This window comes from Vombatus ursinus, unplaced genomic scaffold, assembly GCF_900497805.2.
Source record: "Vombatus ursinus unplaced genomic scaffold, bare-nosed wombat genome assembly UNPS02014791.1, whole genome shotgun sequence".
Lineage (NCBI taxonomy): Eukaryota > Metazoa > Chordata > Mammalia > Diprotodontia > Vombatidae > Vombatus > Vombatus ursinus.
The window spans coordinates 73,173,292-73,196,174 of record NW_020954569.1 but is presented as its reverse complement, the minus strand read 5'-3'; the positions used below and the strand labels follow the sequence as shown (position 1 = coordinate 73,196,174).

Sequence of the window (22,883 nt, the reverse complement as noted above, 5' to 3'; positions counted from 1 at the left end):
CCTATAGAAGAAGGATTTTATTTGTTTTATTCTGAGGGAAGAATAATAGGTAGAAATTATAAAAAGGCAGTTTGAATCTAGTATAAAGAAAAAATTCCTATAGTTAGGATTATTTCAAGATGGAATGGGATACCTTGTGAGGTCAATAAGATACCTTGTCACTGGAAGTATTCCAGGAGAGGCTTTATGATTACTTGTCAGGGATGTTGCAGAGGGTATCTCTGCTTCAGGTTGTGGGCCCACATGATGACTACTGAGTTTCATTCCTGCTCTAAAATTCTATGAGTCTATATTTTTTATCATGACTTATATGTCATCATGACACTTCCAACTCAACATATCTCAAATCAAACATTACTTTTTCCTGGTAAGACTCTTCTTCCATCTGATTTTACAGTTTCAGCTTGTGGTGCCAACATTCATTTTCTCATGCTCATAACCTTGGAGGGTTTCCTTTCCTCTAATAACCTTTCCTCTCACCTCTTCTATCCAGTTACTAAATTGTTTATTCCACCTCCACAACATCTTTTGCATCTATTCTCTCTTCTCTATTACCACTATCACCTTTTCTCATCACCCATTATAGATCCATATTACCGTTTGCCTAACCTTAGACTGTTTTAATAGCCTCCCAACAGATTTTCCTGGTTATACTTTTTGCCATTCTCTCATTCAGCTTTTATATCCCTACCATGATAATTTTCCCTTTGCAAAGATTTGGTCATGTCATTCCCCTATTCACAAATTTCAATGGCTCCCTATTGCCTTACAAGTAAAGTTCAAACTTCTTTGCCTGATATTCAAGGTGCTCCCCAATCTGATGTTACTCCACCTTTCTAGACTTTCCTCATATCATTCCATTTTTATACTTGTTATAGTCTGGCCAAAGTAGTCTATTCTCTATGCCCCAAATTGTGTATTCTTCTGTCTCTTACCTATATCTAGAGGGCATTTCCTCATCCTTTTCTCCTACTGAATTCCTATTCATTCTTTAAAACCTAACTTAAATACTGTCTTCTTCATTTAGTCTTCCCTAATCCTACTAGTTAGTGACAACTTTTCCCCATCATCCACATATAATACCGGGTTTTGCAGTGCATTATAATGCTTTTTTTTTTTTTTTGAGATGCAGCATGGCATAGTTAATAAAGAGCTAATGCTGTAGAGAAGATGTCAATTAACACTGGCAGGGGAAGTTACTCACCAGCACTCCCTATATCAATTATATCACAGATATGTTTTTAAGAATACATTTTGGGTGTAATATTAAGTATTAGTTATGTTTTAATAATTGTATTTTATGTGCCACTAAATAATAAGCAGCATGTGAAAAGACCTTCTTGTCTAGACTCTGTATGTCTCCTAGAAGCTAGCCCAGTGTTCTTCGCATATTTTAAACTAAATGTGTTTTGATTTATTGAATGAATGACCTGGATTATATTTATATTAACATTTTTTTTATTTCCAACTCATTATCTTCTCCATGATCCATCTTCAGTATATATTTTAATAGTCTTACCTTTGGGGCAGCTAGGTGGCGCAGTGGATAGAACACCAGCCCTGAAGTCAGGAGGACCTGAGTTCAAATCCTGCCTCAGACCAAACACTTGTCACTTACTAGCTGTGTGACCCTGAGCAAGTCACTTAACCCCAATTGCCCCCCGAAAAATAGTCTTACCTTTGAAGGAACACATTCAGTATTTTAATCAACAAATATTTATTGAACATCTCCTTTGTATGGCCTTCTATACTGCAGGAGCTCTTAATTTGAAGTTCATGGACTTGTATTTAAAGTATTTTGATAACTATTTCAACATAATTGATTTTCTTTGGAATTTTATGTATTTTACTTTATGCATTTAAAAACATTATTCTGGAAAGGGGCCCATAGGCTTCACCAGAATGCCATCAGAGTACATGGCGCAAAAATAAGGTCAAGAACCTCTGCTTAAGAGAAGTATTGAGACACATAAGAATAGTCTTACAAAGAATTTTCAATGTAAATGATTGTTTTAAGAACTATAGTTATTTATGAGGAATTGATTCCTATTTTTCTCTTTTAAAAAGTTCATGGGGAAGCTAGGTGGCACAGTGGATGGAGCACCAACCCTGGAGTCAGGAAGACATGAGTTCAAATCTGGCCTCAGATACATAATATTTCCTAGCTGTGTGACTATGGGCAAGTCACTTAACCTCAATTACCTCACCAAAAAAAAAAAAAAAAAAGAAAAGTTCGTAAAATTAACTTGCCATATTATGTCATTTATGGTTTTTATAATTGTTGATTTTGGAATGAAATACCAGAGTTCTCTAAAGTGAGTACCCTGTATCCCTAGTGGCCTGTGGCATGATCTGAAAAGGTAATCTAAAGGTGGGTGGAAATATGGTCCTATTTTACCCCACTCTGTGATAGCCAACTTACATGCAGTATATCTATACCACCTCCTTCTATTCACCCATTATCTCAGCATTCACCCACCTTACCCTTTCCTACATCTGGTCACTGGTGGCTTTCTAATCTCCCAAACTCTCCCCTTCTGTGTTGGGTATAGGTTATAACTCAACCATGGCCCCCAGCAGCAGCTACACAGGCAAACTAATGCCATACCCTTATACCCTCAGCATTCCTACACCCTGCCCTCCAAATCACTTTGTGGCTAGATCAGGAACCCCTTAGGATGTTGGCTCTCCACTTTAGAGCAGTGGGTTGAATAAGTCTCCCTCTCTCCTTTTATATTTTTGATAGTAAAGAGCAAAAAGCACAGAATAGGTAAGCATAGATACAGATCTCATTATATCTTTTCTCCCTCAAACTCACATTTTTTTTTGAACTTACATATCTCTGTCCAGGATACTACTATTATTCTGGTTTCCCAAGTTTGTGATATTCCCATTATCTTTCATTCACTCAACTGAAGCTGTTCTCTTCAAAGTTACTAGTTTAATTTGCCAAATCTATTATTTCTCAATCTTGAACTTTTGCCAGGATTTGCATTGTTGACCAGTCTTTCCTCCTATATTGTTCTCTTTTCTCTGGATTGCTGAAAATATTTGTGTCATCTATAAAAATTCACCACTATACACTTCAACTTGGAAAATGAATCTTCTAATCTATTTAAAATTTTTCCAAATAAAGATTTTTAGTGGATTTTAAACTCATTTGCCAAAAATATTAAAATGCAACACCTGACTAAGTTTGCAAAAAACACCACCGCTTGATTGACATCAAAGAAGATAGAATATTTACTAGCTGAATTTCAACAACAACAACAAAAAAAAACACTTTGCTTAATTGATGGATGGGATTGAAAACATTAGTTTCATGATTTAATAATGATAGCCAACCATCTACTTATTCAATATGGATCTTTGGGTCTTTGTGTGAAATCTTTTTCAACTACAGCCATTAAAATAAAGTATCAAAATACATTGAGCTTCAAACTAGTCCTTTGATTGTTGTATTGTAAATTGTTAAACTAAGATTTAAAAATAATGGAGCACATTGAATCATATTGCTCTCACTAAAACAGATTGTGGTCTGCACTGGTGGAGGCCACATTTAATTCACAGATTTCATCAAATTATCATTCTGATTTTTATGAACATCAAGAGGCCCTAGGAAAAAATAAAGAACAAGAATTGCTTTGATTCTTTTTCAAGAATTTAATACTTACCTGAGTTAATGTTTTTAGTGAACAGGAAAAGTTTTTTTCCCCTTACCATTAATAAATAAATAGTATTTTATTTATAAGTAAATAAGTGATATTAATAATGATATTTTTAAATAATTATTTTAAGAATATTTCATCTTCATCTCATCCTTTTTAAATTTCTAGATTTTGAGATAATTTTATATATCTATAATTAAGCACGGTAGGACATTTAATTTACAAATTAAATAAAATATACATATAGTAGAGGAATATGTTCTTAATGGGTTACGCACTCAGAAATTTTGAAGATCTCTGTGATAGACAAATGACCCCTTAGGTATCAGGTGTTCATCAGTTAGTTGACATAAATACTACTTTTTAGGGCTTAAATTGATGTTTTAATGGATAGGTCAGAGAATTTGTAAGGAATAATTATATATATTCCAACAAAATCAGAATGATGGCATTGTGTACCAAAAAAAAGAAGCTATTTCTGAGAATTTGAGACTAATTTCAATGGAGCATAATAGTTTTCTCCATTACTTATATGCATATATTCACATAAATATCTTAAGTTGATGTAGTTGAGAAACTTTATTAGTTTCTTAAAACCTGCCTGAATAGTACAAAAAATTAATAAGATTTGTATGTGATTGTCTTATTTTTCTATTCACTGATAGTGTAGGAACTAAGTAATGTCAAAGTATGAATTTTACTTAAGATGTTTATTAACCTTAAGACATTGTTTAGTGTAGTATTTGGGATTTGAGGGCATATTACACATGAGAACTTTTGTCATTGAATTATTATCTAGATATAAACTTAAAGGTCTTGTTTTCATTGATCTAGTTTTGTGTAGCTTCATGATATCCACAAAATATTAAAAAGTACCAATGAAAGGCTTTCAGTTCATTGGGTTAATCCTTTATGAAAAATGTTTGGAAAGCATGAGCAAGAATCATACAGAAAGAAAAGGCCTGGGTAGTTTGTGGTCTATTCTAGTGGAAGAACGTGCCTGATATGGCATGGAGTATTTTGAAAGTTTTGTCAGCAGAAGTTGAATTCTGACAAGTTCTATGAGAATGGAAAGGCTTAGATTAAGAGTGTGGTCCCGGTGGTAAACTGTTTGTTTGTTGTCTGAAGACCTGCCTATCAAAATTGGATTGGCTCATGGCCAGGTTGTCCATATGGTCTTAAAATTTTTAGGTCACAACAAATCTTGAAAACCATATTCTAAGTCATCAAGGGGCTATTTGTGGGTATGTTTTCCACTGTATGAAATCACATATTCTTTAATTTTTTAAGACCAGACAAGAATTGTATAGGATAAGAAGATAGAAATGAATTGAGGTCTGTACCGGTAGAGTCCATGTTGAGTTCACAGATTCGTCACATTATCAATCTGATTAAGTAACCAGAGGCTCTTCAAAAGAAAAACAAAACAAAACAAGCATACTGTTTCTTTGTGAAGAATTTAAAACTTAGAACTTTCTGAAGTTGTGGTAAAAGTATAAGAATGGTCTTTTGATTTTCTTGTGAGAGTCTTCAATATTTTCTCATTTTTTAAAAACAGAAAACAGGAAGAACGAGTACAACAAGTGCGTAAGAAATTGGAAGAGGCACTGATGGCAGACATCTTGTCACGAGCTGCCGATACAGAAGAGATGGATATTGAAATGGACAGTGGAGATGAAGCATAAGAATATGATCAGGTAAATAAAAAGTAGAGCTAGTAAGACTGCAATCTTGTATTAGTTGCACAGAAATGAACATTTTCAAAAAGCTATGAATTTCTAAGATCATTAACTTATGTCACCATATGAAAGAGACTGTTCTTTGAATGAATAAATTGATTAACAAGCATTTATTAAGCACCTACTAGTGCACAGGATACTTCCAGGTGCTGGATATAAAGTAAAGTAGGCTCTGACCTCAGAGAGTTTATTTTTTATTTGGGTAGACACATACACATGGAAGTATATGCAAAATATATATAGATTATTTCCAGGGGTGTAAGGAGGGGAAAGTATCACTAGGTAGAAAGGTCAGAAATGTATCATGGAGGAGATAGCATTTGAACTTAGCTTTAAAGAATACATTCTAGGAATAGGGGACATCAGATGAATAAAGCATTTTTCTATAAATAATCAGTAAAGTTGAGTTAACTGTTAGTTATTAGGAAATAAAATCTTAACACCTACATAAAGTAGATGGGCTGCCTTGTGAAATAGTGAGTTCCCCTTATTGAAGCTATTTTAGCAGAGGCAGGATGACCACTTGAGGATAATAGGTATTATTGACTATGTAAGGAGCTAGGTGGCACAGTGAATATAGTGCCTTGTCTGGAGTCAAGAAGACTCATCTTTGTAAGTTTGAATATGACCACAGACACTCACCAGCTGTGTGTTCCCGACCAAGTCACTTAACCCTGTTTGCCTTAGTTTTGTCATCTATAAAATGAGCTGGAGAAGGAAATGGCAAATCACTTTCTTTGCCAAGAAAACCTTATACGGGATCACAGAGTCAGACATGACTGAAACAACTGAACGACGACAAAAGATTTTTATCTTCCGAAGTCCCTACTAGCTCTTAGAATCTGTGACTCCATGATAATTATTTCTTTTAACTGGCATTCTGGTATTTCAGAAAACTGATAGGACTTTTTTTCTTTTGTTATGTACAACTCTGATATTAGTGAAAGAAATCTCTTTTAATCATCCAGTTACTTAGTTGAGTAGATAAAGATCCCTGTTATGAATACCCTTCAATTAAAATTCATGGTCAAGGAGCTGGGAATTGTAGTCAACTGAATTATTCTGTTAAAATTCTTTTTTTTTTTGTATGTAATTGTGCAAAAGTAACATGGTGAAAATAGCCTTTAGTTGGAATTTCTAAAAACTTAGAGGGTCAAAATGTTTCACTATGAAATATAGAAAAAGAAGTATTTCTACTTCTAGATCTGGAAGGTTATTTTTAGTGGAAAATTAAAACTGTGCTTATATCACCATAATTTTTAAAAGCACTTTATAAAAATGTTAGATCCATTATGTCTGATTAGGACTATTGCCTCAATCCAACCCTTCCCCTCACCAAAACAACAAAAACAAAAAAAAAAGTGTTTGAAACTACATGGAAATGAAGTGTTCCCTCTTTGTCTTACATAATTTGCATGAGGCTCAGTGGTATTCTTGTATTATTTAAATTTCCTTTCCTTTATCTTTAAAGTCTTTCTCCTGATCACTTGGTTGCAGATTTTTTTGTTAATCATTAGAATTATTACATTTAACTAGTATGTGTCTTGGAATTTTAAGTGTATGATTTTTTTTTCCTGAATCTGTGGATTGATTCTTTTATTGGAACTTTTTTCCGTCCATGTTCAGAAGTTCCGGGCAGTTTTCTTATATTATTTCTTATGTTATGATATTCAGGTTTTTTTTTTTGACTTGTCTTATTCTTTTGGGAGACCCATAATCCTTAAGTTGTTTCCACTTATCCTGCCTTTGACATCAATATATTTTGCTTGTCTCAGAGATTACATTTTCTTTTAATGTTACTTTTTTTTGCTTTTCTTCAAGATTTGTCTTTCATTTCTCTGTTTACATCCCCAATTAGTTGTTTTATATTTTTCTCTTTGGTGAGGTTTGCCACTGTGGTTTCAAGTTTTTTTTATTCTGCCAATTATTTCTGCTGTGCCTGCCATAAATTTTAGTTTTGCAATTCTTGTTTCTCTCTTAAATTATTCATGAATATCTCTTGGCCTCCTTGTTCTTCCTCCAAATAATCCATCTCTAATGCTTAGCATTTCTCCTATGTCCAGAATGCTCTCCCTCCTCATATCTGCTTCTTGGCTTCGTTAGTTTCCTTCATGTCTTAGTAAAGTCCCACCTTTTTTGCAAAAAAAACCTTTCTCAGTCCTCCTTAATCTTACTGTCTTCTTTTTGAGACTATCCCCAATTTATCCTTTTTTAATTTTTCTTTTTTATGTTGTCTTCCCCATTAGACTGTGAGCTCCTTGAGAGCAGGAATTAAATTTTTTCTTTCTTTTTTAAAATAATTTATTTATTTTTAGTTTTCAACATTCACTTCTATAAGATTCTGAGTTTTAAATTTTCTTCCCCTTCCTTTCCTCCCCCCTCCCCAAGATGGCATATAATCTCATATAAGCTTTACTTATACATTCATATTAAGTGTATTTTCACATTAGTCATGATGTATAGAAGAATTAGAACTAATGGGAGGAACCACAAGAAAGAAGAAATAAAACAAAACAACAAAAGAAAAGGAGAGCAAGTAGTATGCTTCCATCTGCATTCAGACTCTATGGTTCTTTTTCTGGATGTGGATAGCATTTTCCATCATGAGTCTTTTGGAGTTGTCCTAGATCCTTGCATTGCTGAGAAGAGCCGAATCTATCAAAGTCAGTCATCTCACAATGTGGCTGTAACTGTGTACAATGTTCTCCTGGTTCTGCTCATTTCACTCAGCATCAGTTCATGTAAGTCTTTCCAGGTTTTTCTGAAGTCTACCTGTTCATCATTTCTTATAGCACAATAGTATTCCATTACATTCATATACCACAACTTGTTCAGCCATTTCCCAATTGATGGGCATCCCCTCAATTTCCAGTTCTTTGCCACCACAAAAGAGAGCAGGAATTTTTTTTTTGTCTTTCTTTGTATCCTCAGTACTGAGCACAGTGACTGACACATAGCAGGTGTTTAATAAATGCTATTTGATTAATTGGGTATTGATTCATTTTCCTTTGTTTGGATTTGTTTAGCTGACCTAAGCCAAATTCCCTGTTACTAATATACCTGTTTATGTGCTTATTTGTGCTTAATCTTTGAGTTTCATTTCTCCTGAGCTCTTTGATAATTTCAGTATTTTTTCCCTTATATTCCCCTTTTGTTCACTTTCTTATGCTTTCTCCATTTGACAATAGTTTTCCTAGGGACTATACTGCAAAGCCATCTCAGCTTCCCCCCAGTCTAGGCAATTCACATTTCACCAGAGTTGGTCTCTGCCCCAAGTGACTTCTAGGGGTACAGAACTGGTCACAGCCATATACCAGGACTCTTATGTGTCAGGCTTAGTGAAGTGCATTATGGGCCACACCTGCCTGCAAACCTCTGTTTCTCAATTCTCTGGCTGAGTGCTGTTGGAGAACAGAGCACTGCCATGCCGCAGTCCCAGTCATAGCTAGCTTCTGTGCCTTTTTCTGAGGCACTGGGAAGTGGGGTAAGAGGAAAAGCAGAGTTGGCTTCTTTTGCAAACCTGTGAGTTGGCTTGTTCAGTCTTACCAGAACACTGTGGACAGTGGGGGAAAGGGTGCTGAGTGAGTGTTTTAGGGGTTAGGGATTATCCTTCTCTGCTGTTAGTTCTTCAGGGTTTAACCACATTGGAGTTCTTGGTGTCTTAGAACATGGAGAAAGCTGAAATTGCTTTATCTTGCTCATAATTACTATTTTGGAGAGGTTATGATGATTAAAGTATGTGTTTAGTCCTCCATCTTGTCCAATTCTCATTAGAATTGTTCTGAGAGGAAGGTTTTAAAAATAAAAATTGACCTTAATGATCATCTTGTCCAACCCTCTCATATTACAAATGAGAAAGATAAGGCCCAGAGAAATGAAATTAGTTCTCCAAAGTGATACACTTAGTTTTCTGAAATTTGTTCCTCTACTCTGTTTATATGAAATTATTGCTTATTAAATTGAATCCAAGGATCTTTATTAAATGCCTATTCTTTTCAGAGTTCAGAAAGGTGAATTATGACATACCGTTTGCTCTCAGGGAATATAATCTTGAAAAGGACATAGGAAATCAATAAGGATTGCTGTGGTTAACACACTTAAAAGTCTTTCATGGTGACTTCCGAAATTTTGTTCCTCTTTTCTGAAGAGCACAGAATGGAGGATCTAGATTCGTTAAGATTTAACCAAGACAAAAATATCCCAAATGGAAATCCCTGTCAAAATCCTAACATCAAACTGTGATGCCCACTTGAACTTTTGGGACTTTTCTGAGGTGATTTTCCCTGGCTTGGACACTAGAAAAATACCATTTAATTGAGTATCCCTCTTAGTTAGGTACCAATTAATCTAGGGTTTTCAAGACTTAATTAAAAATTTCCAGACAAAAAGTTAAAAGAATATCTCAGTGTATTTAAGCAAGTTTGTTCAACTTTTGTATCTTAACCTATAGACTACCTGTAGGGCTTGAAAAGGAGATATCCAATTTCCCAATAAGTAAGGGGATTGAGAATAGTTTGCATTTTTGTTCTATTTCAAATATATGTAGGTTTAGACCATGGTATCTGATAGCCAGAATTATTTGAAAGCAGGCTCAGATGCTTCAGAAGAATTAATGTTAATCATGCCTCTGCCAGGAGCTGCTGTATTTGAGAGACACCCTTGCATATATTTCAGAAAATGACATTGACACATCCATTCATTTAAGCAAAATTTTTTTACAAGCCTTTATTATTTCTCTCTCCTAATGTCTCCTTTTCTCATTGAACAATTTTTGGACATGTTTAATTTTAGACAAGTCTACTGTTTTGACCATGTATACTCCAGTTCGAGATATCTGAAATACAATTGGAAATGTGAGATTGGAAGTCAGCTAAGAGGTTGGTGCAGGTTAGGTAGGTTTGCAAATCATCAGCATAGAGATAGTAATTAAATTCATGGGAGCTGATGAGATGTGTCCAGGTAACTCATTTCAGTCTCTACCTTTGACTCCCCTCCTAAAAGAGCCCACTATTAGTGTCCCTGGAATCCCTCCCTGTCTTTCCTATCTTGTTCCAATCTAGATGTCTTCTGACAAAAAACCAAGTGGTTTAGCTATCACATGGGGAATGCCCCATGTTTTCCAGGAATGTGCCACAGCAATGTTGAATAATTAAGAGAATTGTGGTGAATTCCAGATAACTGATTGGTATTATAGGTTTCTCTCCTCAGGTTATATTTTAAATAGTTTGAAAGTTGAGTTATTACATCTTCTTTATAGCTTTCTTGACACATCTCCTTCATGATGTGTCAATAAGTTTGTGGGTCATAAAAGATTTAGTAATTTCTTTTATTGATAACTGCTATATTTATTTAAATTGCTTAGTATAGGTAGCCATGTACAAAATGACAACAAGCACATCCCACTTCATGTTAATTGAGCCAAAAAACCCCAAGCAAACCCCCAAACAACTCAGTAGTGGATGAAATGATGTTGCAGGAATCTGTCAGCAATTATTTCATAAATGGATAATCAGCCAAATGAATTTATAGTAGCGGGTGATTATAATGATAAAAAGTAACATAGATTGGAGTAGTCTTACGCAGGGTATGCCTGTAGATGTTTAATTAATATACTTTATACTTATTTAACACTTTGCTGTTTTCAGACAGCTTTCACATATGTTCCTACCTGTGGAATAGATAAAACAGGTGTTAGCCTCTTGTCAAAGATCAGAAAACTGAGACCTTGTGTGATCAACTGATTTACCTACGCTTTTGTAGCTAATAAGCAGTAAAGTAGAGACAAACATGGTTCTCCTGACTTTCTGTTTAACAGTCTTTTTGCTACACCATATTATCTCTCGTTAATAAATGCTTATTATTGATGAAGCCATACTCCTGTGTAATCATCATTTCCCTTTCTGGACGGCCAACCTTCTCTTTAATGATACATTCTTTAATTTTCCTAGGAATCAAAGTCAAAATCGCTGTTAAAATCTCTTGTCTTAAAAAAATTAAAACATTTGCTGTTTCCCAGTTTTGTGGGACCTGCCATATTTTCTGTAGTTTTTCACATGTCTCTGACAATGACTCAGCAAGCACAGCTTCCAGTTCTTTCAGTGTGTGAGGATGCAGTTCATCTGAGCTAGATGACTTGGATTCATTAAGAGTGGCTAGGTGCTCTCTTATTATCTCCTTACTTATCTCAGTCCTTTTCATCATTTTTGTTCTGTCATTTCCAGTAAAAAGGTAATTCTTCTTGGCAGAGTAAAGAAGCAAAATAAGAACTAAGCAGTAATGCATTCTCTGTTGTTAGTTATCATTGTTTCATCCACATCAAACAAAGGTTCTATCTTTTTTTCTATATATGTTAACTAGTAGATAAGAGGAATCTTGTAGCTATAGTTTACCTAGCTTTTAGCAAAGCTTTAAAGATTTTTTTTATTAACATTTTTTTTAGTTTTGTATCACTTCCATTTCCTAATGTATTCTTTCCCTTTAATGCCTCCCAGTAAGCAAACTTTATAATAAAGAATTTAAAAAGGAAATAAAAGTAGTTCAGAAAAATTAACTAACATATCCAGGAGGCTGACATTTTTAATTTAATGTTTACAATTAACAAGCACTTATTTTCCCTCCTACCCACTCTCTCCCCCAATTGACAAAAATAAAACTTTTGTAACAAATGTGCACACTCTCCAAGACTTTAATACGGAAATATGTTTTGCATGATTTGTATGCATAATGGGTATCGTAATTCTTGCCTTCTCAATGGATGGGAGAGTTGTGAAGAGAGTTTGGAACCCCCCCAAATAAAAGTGAATTAAAACAAACAAATATACATAGTCAAAGGACTAGAAAGTAAGATGGTGCTTATAAATTGGTGAATGGTTAAACAAATTGTGTCCTGTGAATATAATGGTATATTTTTGAACCATAAGAAAGAATGAAAAAGATTGTTTCAGAGAACCTTGGAAGATTTGTATGAACTGATGTAAGGTGCAATAAGCAGAATTAGGACAATTTATACAATAACAAAAATATAAAGAGAAATTTGAAAAACTTGAAAACTTTTATCAATACAGTTATCAACCATGCTTTCAGAGTACCAAGCATTATTACCTATCTCCTGACAGAGAAGTGATGGATTCAAAATGCAGACCAAGTTATATATTTTTGGACATGGCTAATAAGGAAATTTTTTTTGGTTGACTATGTATATTTGTTGCAAGGGTTTTGTTCTTTAAATTGGAGGGGTGGAGCTAGGAGGGAGGGAATATAAATGTCAAAATTTTTAACAAGATAATTATAAAATAAAACCAGGGGAAAAAAATAAAATGACTTGTCCATCTCTTTTGACCATTTATCTTTTGGGGAATGACTCTTGTTCTTATATGAATCAGTTTCTGATATATCTTGGATATGATACCTTTATCAGCGAAATTTACTGCAAAGATTTTTTTTCTCCAATTGTTTCCCTTTTAATTTTAACTGGATAGGTTTTGACATTATTTTGGCAAAGCTATTGACAAATTATCTCATACTATTATTGTGGAGAAGATAGATAATATGAGATGTATGAGAATGAAATTTAGATGGATTCAGAACTGGATAACCAGACTCAACGTAGTGGTTTATGGTTCAATTTCATTGTGGAAAGGATTCTCAATAGAGTACCTCAGGGATCTCACCATGGCTTTATATTATTGAATATTTTTATCGACATAAATGGTATGCTTATCAATTTTCAAATTGCACTGAGCTGGGATAGCTAACAGAATAAATTACAGTTGGGTATCCAAAAAAGTCTTGATAGTCTATTACTTGGTGCTTAGTCAGAAAGTATTTATTAAGCAGTTAACTATGTGCCAGGTATTGTACAAACTACTGAAAGGCAAAAGCATGGTCTCTTACTTCAGGGAGCTCACATTCTAATAGAGACAACATGCAAACAACTGTCCATGATAGATATAGTGTAAAATGGAGGGGAATCTCAAAGGAAAAGGAACAAACAGTGCCAGGGGTGGAAGAGTCCAAGAAAGGCTGCTTGTAGAAGCTGAGATTTGAGCTTGGTCTTGAAGGAATCTGGGGAAACCAGAACACAGAGATGAGAAAGGAGAATATTCTGGGCAAGGGGGACAGCTACTGAAAAGATTCAGATGGGCTACTAGGTGGTAGAATGGATTAGAGCACTGACCCTTAAGTCAGAAAGACCCGAGTTCAAATCTGGCCTCAGACACTTATTAGCCTGGTAATCCTGGACAAGTCCCGTAACTGTGATTGCCTCAAAAAAAAAAGCTACAGAATTGGTAGATTGAATGTCATGTGTAGGGAATAACAAGAAGACCAACGTCACTGGCTTGTGTAGAGCAGGACTTCTTACATTTTTTCCACTTGCCACCCCCTTTCTTTTTGTCAATGTTTGTTGGTGATGCATAAGAGGGCATGCATAGTGCAAACTTCGCATGCTTTGTGTTCAGAACCAAGGCTGCAGTGAAGTTGCACAATACAACATGGGCAAGAGCTGCCAGAAACACCTCTGATTCATTACGCATTTGATTTTTAATTAATTTTTGGTCATGTTCAGAAACCTTTTATTGTTGCCAGATTTTGGGGTCTAAGTTTAAGAAGCACCGGTGTAGAATACTTGGCAAGTGTAAGAAAGTGTAAGAAGACTGAAAAACCAGAAAGGGGTTAGGTTGTAAAAGCCAGAGTATTTTATATTTTAGCCTAGAGGTAATAGGGACCCACCAGAATTTTTGAAGGAGGATGACATGGTTAGACCTGCACTTGAAGAACATCACTTTGAGGGGCAGCTAGGTGGGGCAGTGCATAGAGCACTGACCCTGGAGTCAGGAAGATCTGAGTTCAAATGTGACCTTAGACATATAACACTTACTAGCTGTGTGACTCTGGGCAAGTCACTTAACCCCAATTGCCTCACCAAAAAAAAAAAAAAATGAATATCACTTTGGCACCTGAGTGGAGGATGGACTAGAGTACAGAGAGACTTGAGACATGGAGATCAACTAGAAGTCTAGGAGTGAGATGATAGGGCCTGAACCAGGCTGGTTGTATGAGGGGAGAGAAGGAGATGTATAAGAGATACCTTGTGAAGGTAGAAACAAGACAAGGCAACAGATAAGCCATGTGGAATAAATGCTTGTGAGAAGTTCAAGATGATACTCAGGTTGCAAGTTGGGTAACTGGGAGGATATTGGTACCCTTAGTAGTTATAAGGAAGTTCCAAATAGGGGAGGGTTTGGAGGTAAAGTTCTGTTTTGGACATGTTGAATTTGAGATATGGAACATCCACTTTGTGATATCCAATAGTTTGTTAATATGAGACCCAAAGTTAGGAGAGACATTAGGGCTGGTTAAATAGATGAGAATCTAGAGCAAGGGTTCTTACTGTGGCTTCCAGGGGGTCTGTGGATAGATTCAGAGGGTCTGTGAACTTGGATGGGGGCAAAAAACACCTTCCATTAATCTTTAACTGAAATTTAGCATTTCCTTCATTTATACTTTAAAATATACAAAGCATTATCCTGAAAAGGGGTCATAGGCTTTACTAGACTGGCAAAGGTGTCCATGTCAGAAAAAAAAGGTTAAGAACTTTGTTCTAGATCTAATCCAGATTTAGGTGGAATTTAACAAGATGAAGTTCAATGGAGATAAATATAAAGTCTTACATTTGGGTGCCCCCAAAAAATTACTTTCACAACTACAAAATGGAGGAGGCATGGTTAGATAACAGTTGTTGTGAAAAAGATTTGGGGATTTTAGTGAATTACAAATTCAAATGAATTAATTTAGCAGCCAAAAAAAGCTAACATAATCTTGGGCCACATCAAAAGAGGTGAAGTTTCTTGGAACTGGGACAGGATAGCCCACTGTAGTCTGTTCTTATGGTGCCTCATCTGGAACATTGTATTCAGATAGGTCTAAAGGGAGAGTGGGCTGCCTGGAAAGTTTCAAGTCAGAGGCTGAATAACTACTTGTATTCTTTTCTAGTCCAGTTTGGATGGTCCCTTTCAACTATTAAATTTTGTGATTCTGTAGTTACAAAGAAAAGAATTGTGAATAAGTAAATACATATGTATACGTATGTGTGAGGCAGCTTATGACTCAGTAGATAGAGCATTGGGCCTGGAGTCAGGAAGACTGGAGCTCAAATTTAGTCTTAGACACTTTCTAACTGTGTGACCCTGTGCAAGTCACTTAACCTCCGCCTGACAAAAGGATCCATTGGATCCACTCGAGAAGGAAATGGCAAACTACTCCAGTATCTTTGCCAAGAAAACCCCATGGACAGCTGTGGTCCAGGGGTCATAAAGAGTCCAATGTGACTGATATGTATGTATGTATGCATGTATCTATATGTCATCTTTCCAAATAAGATTTCTCATAAAGATAGAATCTACTAGGAGAAAATGTGAGGAATTACATTTGGGTACTTTGCAGTATATAGATAAAAATTTCTTGGGGGCAGCTAGGTGGTGCAGTGAATAGAGCACCAGCCCTGAAGTCAGGAGGACCTGAGTTCAAATCTGACCTCAGACCAAACACTTGACACTCACTAGCGATGTGACCCTGGGCAAATCACTTAACCCCAATTGCCAATAAATAAAATAAATTAACCTACATTTTGGAGCAGCTAGGTGGCGCAGTGGATAGAGCACTGGCCCTGAAGTCAGGAGGACCTGAGTTCAAATCAAGCCTCAGACCAAACACTTACCACTCCAGCCTCAGACCAAACACTTGCCACTTACTAGCTGTGTGACCCTGAGCAAGTCACTTAACCCCAGTTGCCTAAAAAAAAAAGAATTTCTTAACTGTGTAACTTTTTAACTATGTGACCTTAAAAGAAGCGTTTCAGATTTGTCAGAACAGTTTGCAGTCAAATGGAGCTCTCACTTGAAAAACAATTGACTAATTTTTTTTGTTGTTTTTCTACAGGTACTTTCAACGGACTTTCCCCAAAAGCAAATTCCTAGAAGTTGAACACAAATGTTTCCACTGGGTTTTGCTTATAAGAAGAAATGGACCCCTGCACTTATATAGCTTTTTAATAGCGTTAACCAATGCATTTTTAGACATATTTTGATGTATATATCTATTATTAAAAAATTGATCTTTATTTTGAGTCCTAGGACTTAAAAAGTAGCCTTTTTAAATATCAAGCAGCACCCTTAAAATGAAGCCAAGCTTTTTTATACCAGGTTGCAATCTGCTGGAAATATTGTATTTGTATGAAATACTTGCTTCCCCTACAGTTTTAGTATGGATGGATCAGGAGAACTGAAAAAATTACCCAATTAAAGATTATTGTGACTTCAATGTATATAAATAGATTTTTATACTTCTATTGAAAGAAGACGCCTGTACATTCTTCCATCATCACTGTAAAGACAAATAAATGATTATATTCACAGACTGGAATCCTTTCTATTTTAGAGAATCATTATAAATGACTACTTTTAGAATTTCAAAATTAGACTTAGCTTCAACCATTGGCATTAGATTTGGAGGGGAGGTGATGGAAAGTGTATTTACTGTTACCACCTCAGGCAATTCCTCAGGTTATTAGGGAAAGGTGAGCTACTTTTGTCAGTGTGTATACTTTGGTCGCCCCTATGTTTCTTGTTTTTCTTTACTTGTAGCAAGTGTTTCTCTCTCTTTAAAGAAAAACTATTCATTCCATCATTATTTGGTTATGTACATGGTAATCAGATATATAAATGCCCTCTAGCTGTCAATGATATTCTCTAGTTTCGTCCAAAAATAGTTTGGAGTGTCTCATGTTCCCTATCAGACTAAATTATATAGGTATAACTACATCTGTTACAGTGAGAAGCACTCTCTGGGCAGAGTTTCATAATGAATCAGATTTTGATACTTTCCCAATCAGTGTTTCACCTCCAAAGTACAAACATTTATTTGCTGAATTTCACAAACATAATTTTGAGCAGTTATACTTTAGATTTGGGTAGTGATTAAAATAGTAATAGCTCTATCATGATTCATTACTAAAATTGGAATAGCTTTATTGAATTATTTACAGACTAAAACACATTGACATTCACCTGGTGGTAAGAAAAGAGATATGGGCAGGTTTGCAAAAGGGAAATGCATCTGGGAAGTAGTAAGTATCACATTGGGAATGTAGTACAAGGTGGGGTGGGAATGGAGGAGGAGATATCCCGGATTCTCAGTCTTTGCTTCTAGTTTGATATCTTAGAGTTCAGATCTGGGCAGATCCTGTACCTAAATTTTAACTTTTTTTTTTTTTAATGAAAGTTAATACTACAGACCTTAGGAAGAATAATAATGGTAGCAAAATCCTTTGCAATCATTCAAGTGCTACAAAATATATTAGTTGTAGCAAGTATTTGCAGAATTAGTGCAAGCAAATGTTATCAATGAATGAAGGTACTGCAGTGAAGTTGGAAATATATTGGATTTTGTCAGCCTTAATTCTCAGTCTATTACTTTCCTGATAGGATTTCAGAGTGGGCTGAGCTATTCTAAGAAAATTGGATCCTGAGCAGTTAACCTCTGTTTAACTCACACTTTCTTAACGAGTCACTTGTGAATAAGTGATTTACTCTATTTCTTAGGCTTAATCTATCCTTCCCACATCTCCCAAAATCCCAGATTTAGTGAAGAATTGAATGGGCATCCTAAAGAGTCAATAGCAAGTTTCTTGGTGGCCCCCTGAGAGTAGTCTCCAAACCTAGGGTCTTTGTCATCTCTCTTCCTTTGCTTCTATTTTTGGATTTCTTATACAGCCACCACACAATCTTTCACCTCCCCAGCCCATCCAGGCACCTGAAAGTTGCAAAAGAAATAGAACAGGGAGATGAAGGAAGCTCCAGTGTGGTAGGCTTAATTATTTTTGGGAAGTGGAGACAGAGAGTTGTCACTGCCTATTTCAAAGGGGTTACTGATGGGAATGGGAGGGCATTTAGAAAGATTTCAAAGTTTTATGGGAACTCTTAACCCCAATGATTTTCCCTATAATGTCACCTTAATATCTGTGCAATTGTAATTGTTCTTATAACTGTGACTTTAGTTTCGAGGGAGTATGTTTAGATGTTTAACATGAGAACTGGTTTCTATTTTAATTTCTGACACTACTGCTTACTTAGTGACTCCTTTCCTCTAGTAAATCACTTAGCCCTCATCACATAATCTGTTTCTTCTATCTACAATAGAGTGGACAGCACAGTCAAGCTCTTTAGGATATTTATTTCAGGGCAGGTAAGGGGCAGTGTATTTCATTTCTGATGAAACTTTTTATTCATATGAACAGTTAAAATGTGCATTGAAATATGCATAGAGGCATGTCTTTACTAAGATTACCTTATGTAAGTGGTGGAGACAGGTGCAACTTCTTCAGAATAAAATATTAGTTAGTTGTAACCATGGATTAGCCATCTGTTTTTTTTGTCACTTTGCCAGCTCTTTGCTTCATGAGGTTGGCAGCCTAAGAAGTCTTATAAGGATTATACCTATCTTTTAACTGATGTGCTTGTGTTTGGGCTTGGAGACTCTTGGCTCAGGTCAATAATGGCCTTCATGTAAGAGCAAACATATTCTGCTTGTTACCTCAATTATAGACTAGACACTGATTTTTTTTGTCTTGCCTTGACTGGACTTTGTTGCTTGATGTGTTCAAGCCTAACAAGGTGTCTTTGGTTTACCAGATGATTCAAAAACCTCTGAGTGATTATATTTTCTTTGTTTCCTTGCTACCAGGCCAGAACTTGGCATCTGGGCTTTTTTATCTTGTACAACTTCAAGATGTTGTTCAGGCAATATTACCTTGAGATTTATGTTCTGAATAGCCAATGGTGGTATATCTTCTCCTGTATGAGACACATGTAGAACAGATCAGTCTGCTAGAACCTAGGGTCTATGAAGGGTAGTAATAATGCATAAGGCTAGAAAGGTAGAGTGGAACCAGGATGTGAAGAGCTTTTAAATGCCAGTTTATATTTGATCCTAGAGGTAATAAGGAGCTAATAGAGTTTATTGAGTATCAATAAAGATTAACACTGCAAGAAAATCACTTTGGCAACTGTATGGAAAATGGATTGACTTGGAAAAAGCTAATCCTTTCTCTTCAGGGGCCCCAACACAGTCTTTATTTCATTCTCCCATCATTCAGATATACTGTCATTGCTCCTGGAAAGGGTATGTCATTTTAGACTCATCATCCCAGTAACTTCCCAAATCAAAAATGTTCCTTCCTGGCTACCACTTCCCTACAATGAGTTGTCTCTCCCTTATACCATAAGGTACTTGAGGGCAGGAACTGTCTTCACCTTTGTATTTATGTTCCCAGTATTTGGCACACAGTGAGGTGATTAATAAAATATTTTTTCATTCCTTCACTCATTGAGGCAGAGAGACCAATTAGGAGGCTATTGCAATGGCCCAAAGGAGAGGTCATGGGGGTCTAAACAAGGATAGTGGCTGTGTGGGTAGAGAAAAGGGGATGGATGTGAAAAATGTGGTAAATACTATGGGCTTCAGTTTTCTCACCATTTAAAGGAGGGTGTTGGTTGAGTTGCATGGTCAAGGACCTGTCCATCTCTAAAATTGTATCATTCTAAGTGCCATCTCAAGAGATAGTATGGTGTAGTGGATAGAGAGGTGACTTTGGAACCTAGAAAACCTGGGTTTAGGTCTTACTTCCTGGAAATACTGCATAACCCTTGGCAAGTCTCTTAACTTTCTATAGCCCAGGTGACTCCCTAAGAATATAAGTTGAAGAGCCAGTGTCAATCTGCATCAGTAAAGGGTGATTCTTAGCAAAAGTTCTTGTTTTCTTCCTCTCCTCTTGACCTGTTCTAGGTAATCTTTTAAAATGGTGGATGAGAGAACCCTACAAAATCATGCAAGTCAAGGGGTTCAAATCTCTGGGTCCACTTCAAGAACACCTATGAAACAGCCCAAGCTATCAAGGGCATGCATATCGGAAAAGCTATCAAGTATTTGAACATGTCCCATTGAAGAAACAATGTGTTCCCTTCCTGTGGTGGAGTTGGCAAGTGTGCCCAGGCTAAGCAGTGGGGTTGGACACAAGGTCGTTGGTCCAAAAAGAGTGCTAAATTCTTGCTGCATATGCTTAAAAATGCAGAGAGTAACGCAGAACTGAAGGGTTTGGATGTGGATTCTCTTGTCATTGAGCATATCAAGTTAACAAGGTTCCCCAAATTTGGCGACATACTTACAGGGCTCGTGGTCGAATTGACCCATACATGAATTCTCCTTTCCATATTGAGAGGATACTTAATGAAAAGGAACAAATTGTTCCTAAACCTGAAGAGGAGGTTGCTCAAAAGAAAAAGATATCCCAGAAGAAATAAAAGCTTATGGCAGGGGAGTAAATATGACATTAGAATGCAAATAAAAGTGAAATGAAAACAAAAAAAGTTCTTGTTTTTCTCTGTAAATCATTTCTTTGGTGAAGGGAACTTCTAGTAAGGAAGTTTTCTTGACTGGTGTAGATCAGCAATTATTCATTCCACAGTTTAAGAGTTCTAGAGTTGCTTGAGGCCTTGAGAAATGAAGTGATTTTCAGGACCTCACATAGCCAATAGGTGTTAGGTGGGAGACTTGCAGCCAGGTCTTCTGTAAAGCCAGACTTCTATCTATTACCCAAGCTATTGGAATGTAGTTTTTTTTGATTGATAACTTCCTTAAAAAGAATTTCCCATAGTTCACTTTCCTCCTAAAAAAAGGGTATATGTTCATCCAGGATTGATTGTTTCTTAAATTAGGGATCTCAAATGCTATTCTTGTTAAATCAGAGATAGTTCTTTCATTTGAAAGAAATTTCTCCAAGGTAGGGGATGGGTGAATTAGTCACCAAATACTAAAAATATGTAATAATTTTTAAGAAAGTAAAAGAAAATTGTGCATTTTATTTTCATTATTACTCACTAAATTTAATACTACCAGCCTTAAGGCTGGTGATTCATCCTGGAGGCAAATCATCTTCACTTTTTTAAAGGCTCTTTTGTGTTCCTTTCAAATGAGAGCAAGTAGTCTTTACTTTTGTAGGGACCTTAAATTACTCTTGCCATTAACATTCAGTAGTGTAGCAAGAGGAAATACAGGTGAGGGAAGACACTGCAAATAGCAATCCAAGATAGAATTTGGCTCTAAGTAGCTTTTGGGTATTTCAGAAGATATTCAGGAGAAGCTCCAGTATGTCTGAGTGCCATATACACAATAGTATTTATATAGTGCTTTATTTTACCCTCAACAACATTCCTGGTGTTGAGGTTTAGGGGTCTAGGCGTGCTGGACCCTGAAATAGTGAGAGCAAGAGACGAGGGTCCTGCCTGAATGAATTCGACTCAAGCCTTCTTTCAGCCAAAGACAAAGTTTATTAGAACACTGATTGGGGTGAGCAAGATTCCTAGAAGTCTGCACTATTGGCCAGATTTTAAGAATCTGAGCACCTTAATGGCAGCCAAGATGGAGCTTACATACAGAAAGACTGTGGGAGGGATCTAGGAGTGGCCAAGTAGTCAGAGGTGACTGTTTGTTAGGCAACAAGAGAATGCCAGAGACCTGGACCATGAGGCCAAGGGAGAATGGAATCTAGATAGAATTAAGGGTGGGAAGTGTCTGGAGGCAGTTGGGAGGTAACAGACCATGGGCTAGGTCACAGGTAACAAATTTGAAGATTGGGGCAGGTTCTGTATGGTGAATTCCAGGGACCTGGGCCACATGGGAAAGTCCAAGGCTTTTCCTTTTTGGGGTCCTGATCTCATCCCCATCCCTGGAAATAGGTACTTTAATTATCCCAATTTACATATGGGGAAACTAAGGCAGAGGTTAAGTGGGCTTGCCCAGGGTCACACAGTCAGTAGTATCTGAGGCAGTAATAGAACTCAGGTCTTTCTGACTGTAGGCCCAATGATCCATCCACTGTACCACCTAGCTGTCACATAGTAAGCAGTGAATAATAGTCATCTAGTAAATATTGAATTGGATTGGTTCTCCAAGTGGTTGTTCAGCCATCACCTCAAATGTCCAAAACCAAACCATATTTACCTTTTCCCCACTTCCATTCTTCACTGAATCATTTCCCTTCTCATCTTCTGCATTTGTCAATGATACCACCATTTAATTAGTCTTATCAGCTAGGCTAAAAATCTTTTTTTTTTCCCTTTTTGATGAGACAGTCTGGGTTAAGTGACTTGCCCAGGGTCACACAGCTAGTAAGTGTCATGTGTCTGAGGCCAGATTTGAACTCAGGTCCTCCTGAGTCCAAGGCCGGAGCTCTATCCACTGTGCTACCTAGCTGACCCTAGGCTCAAAATCTTAGTCATTTTTGTTCCCTAATTAGTCTGTTTTAGCCTTTCTTCCACCTCTCACAGATCTCCTTTAGGCTTTCATCTCCTTAACCCTGAATTACTGCATTTGCTTCCTAGTTACCTTCCTTTGATCTCTCCACTCTCTAGTCCATTCTATA

General features: G+C 36.3%; 1 protein-coding gene across 1 annotated transcript in view; it reads left to right on the top strand.

Annotated features, from left to right (window-relative positions):
* Positions 1–16,828, top strand: part of MBD2 (methyl-CpG binding domain protein 2) — an 83,341-nt gene extending 66,513 nt beyond the window's left edge. The window contains exons 7-8 of the mRNA XM_027868789.1: positions 5,227–5,365; positions 16,346–16,828. Coding sequence (XP_027724590.1) covers positions 5,227–5,353 — 127 coding nt within the window. The 3' untranslated portion in view covers positions 5,354–5,365; positions 16,346–16,828. The remainder of the gene's footprint in view (positions 1–5,226; positions 5,366–16,345) is intronic.
* The last annotated feature ends 6,055 nt before the right edge of the window (positions 16,829–22,883 follow it).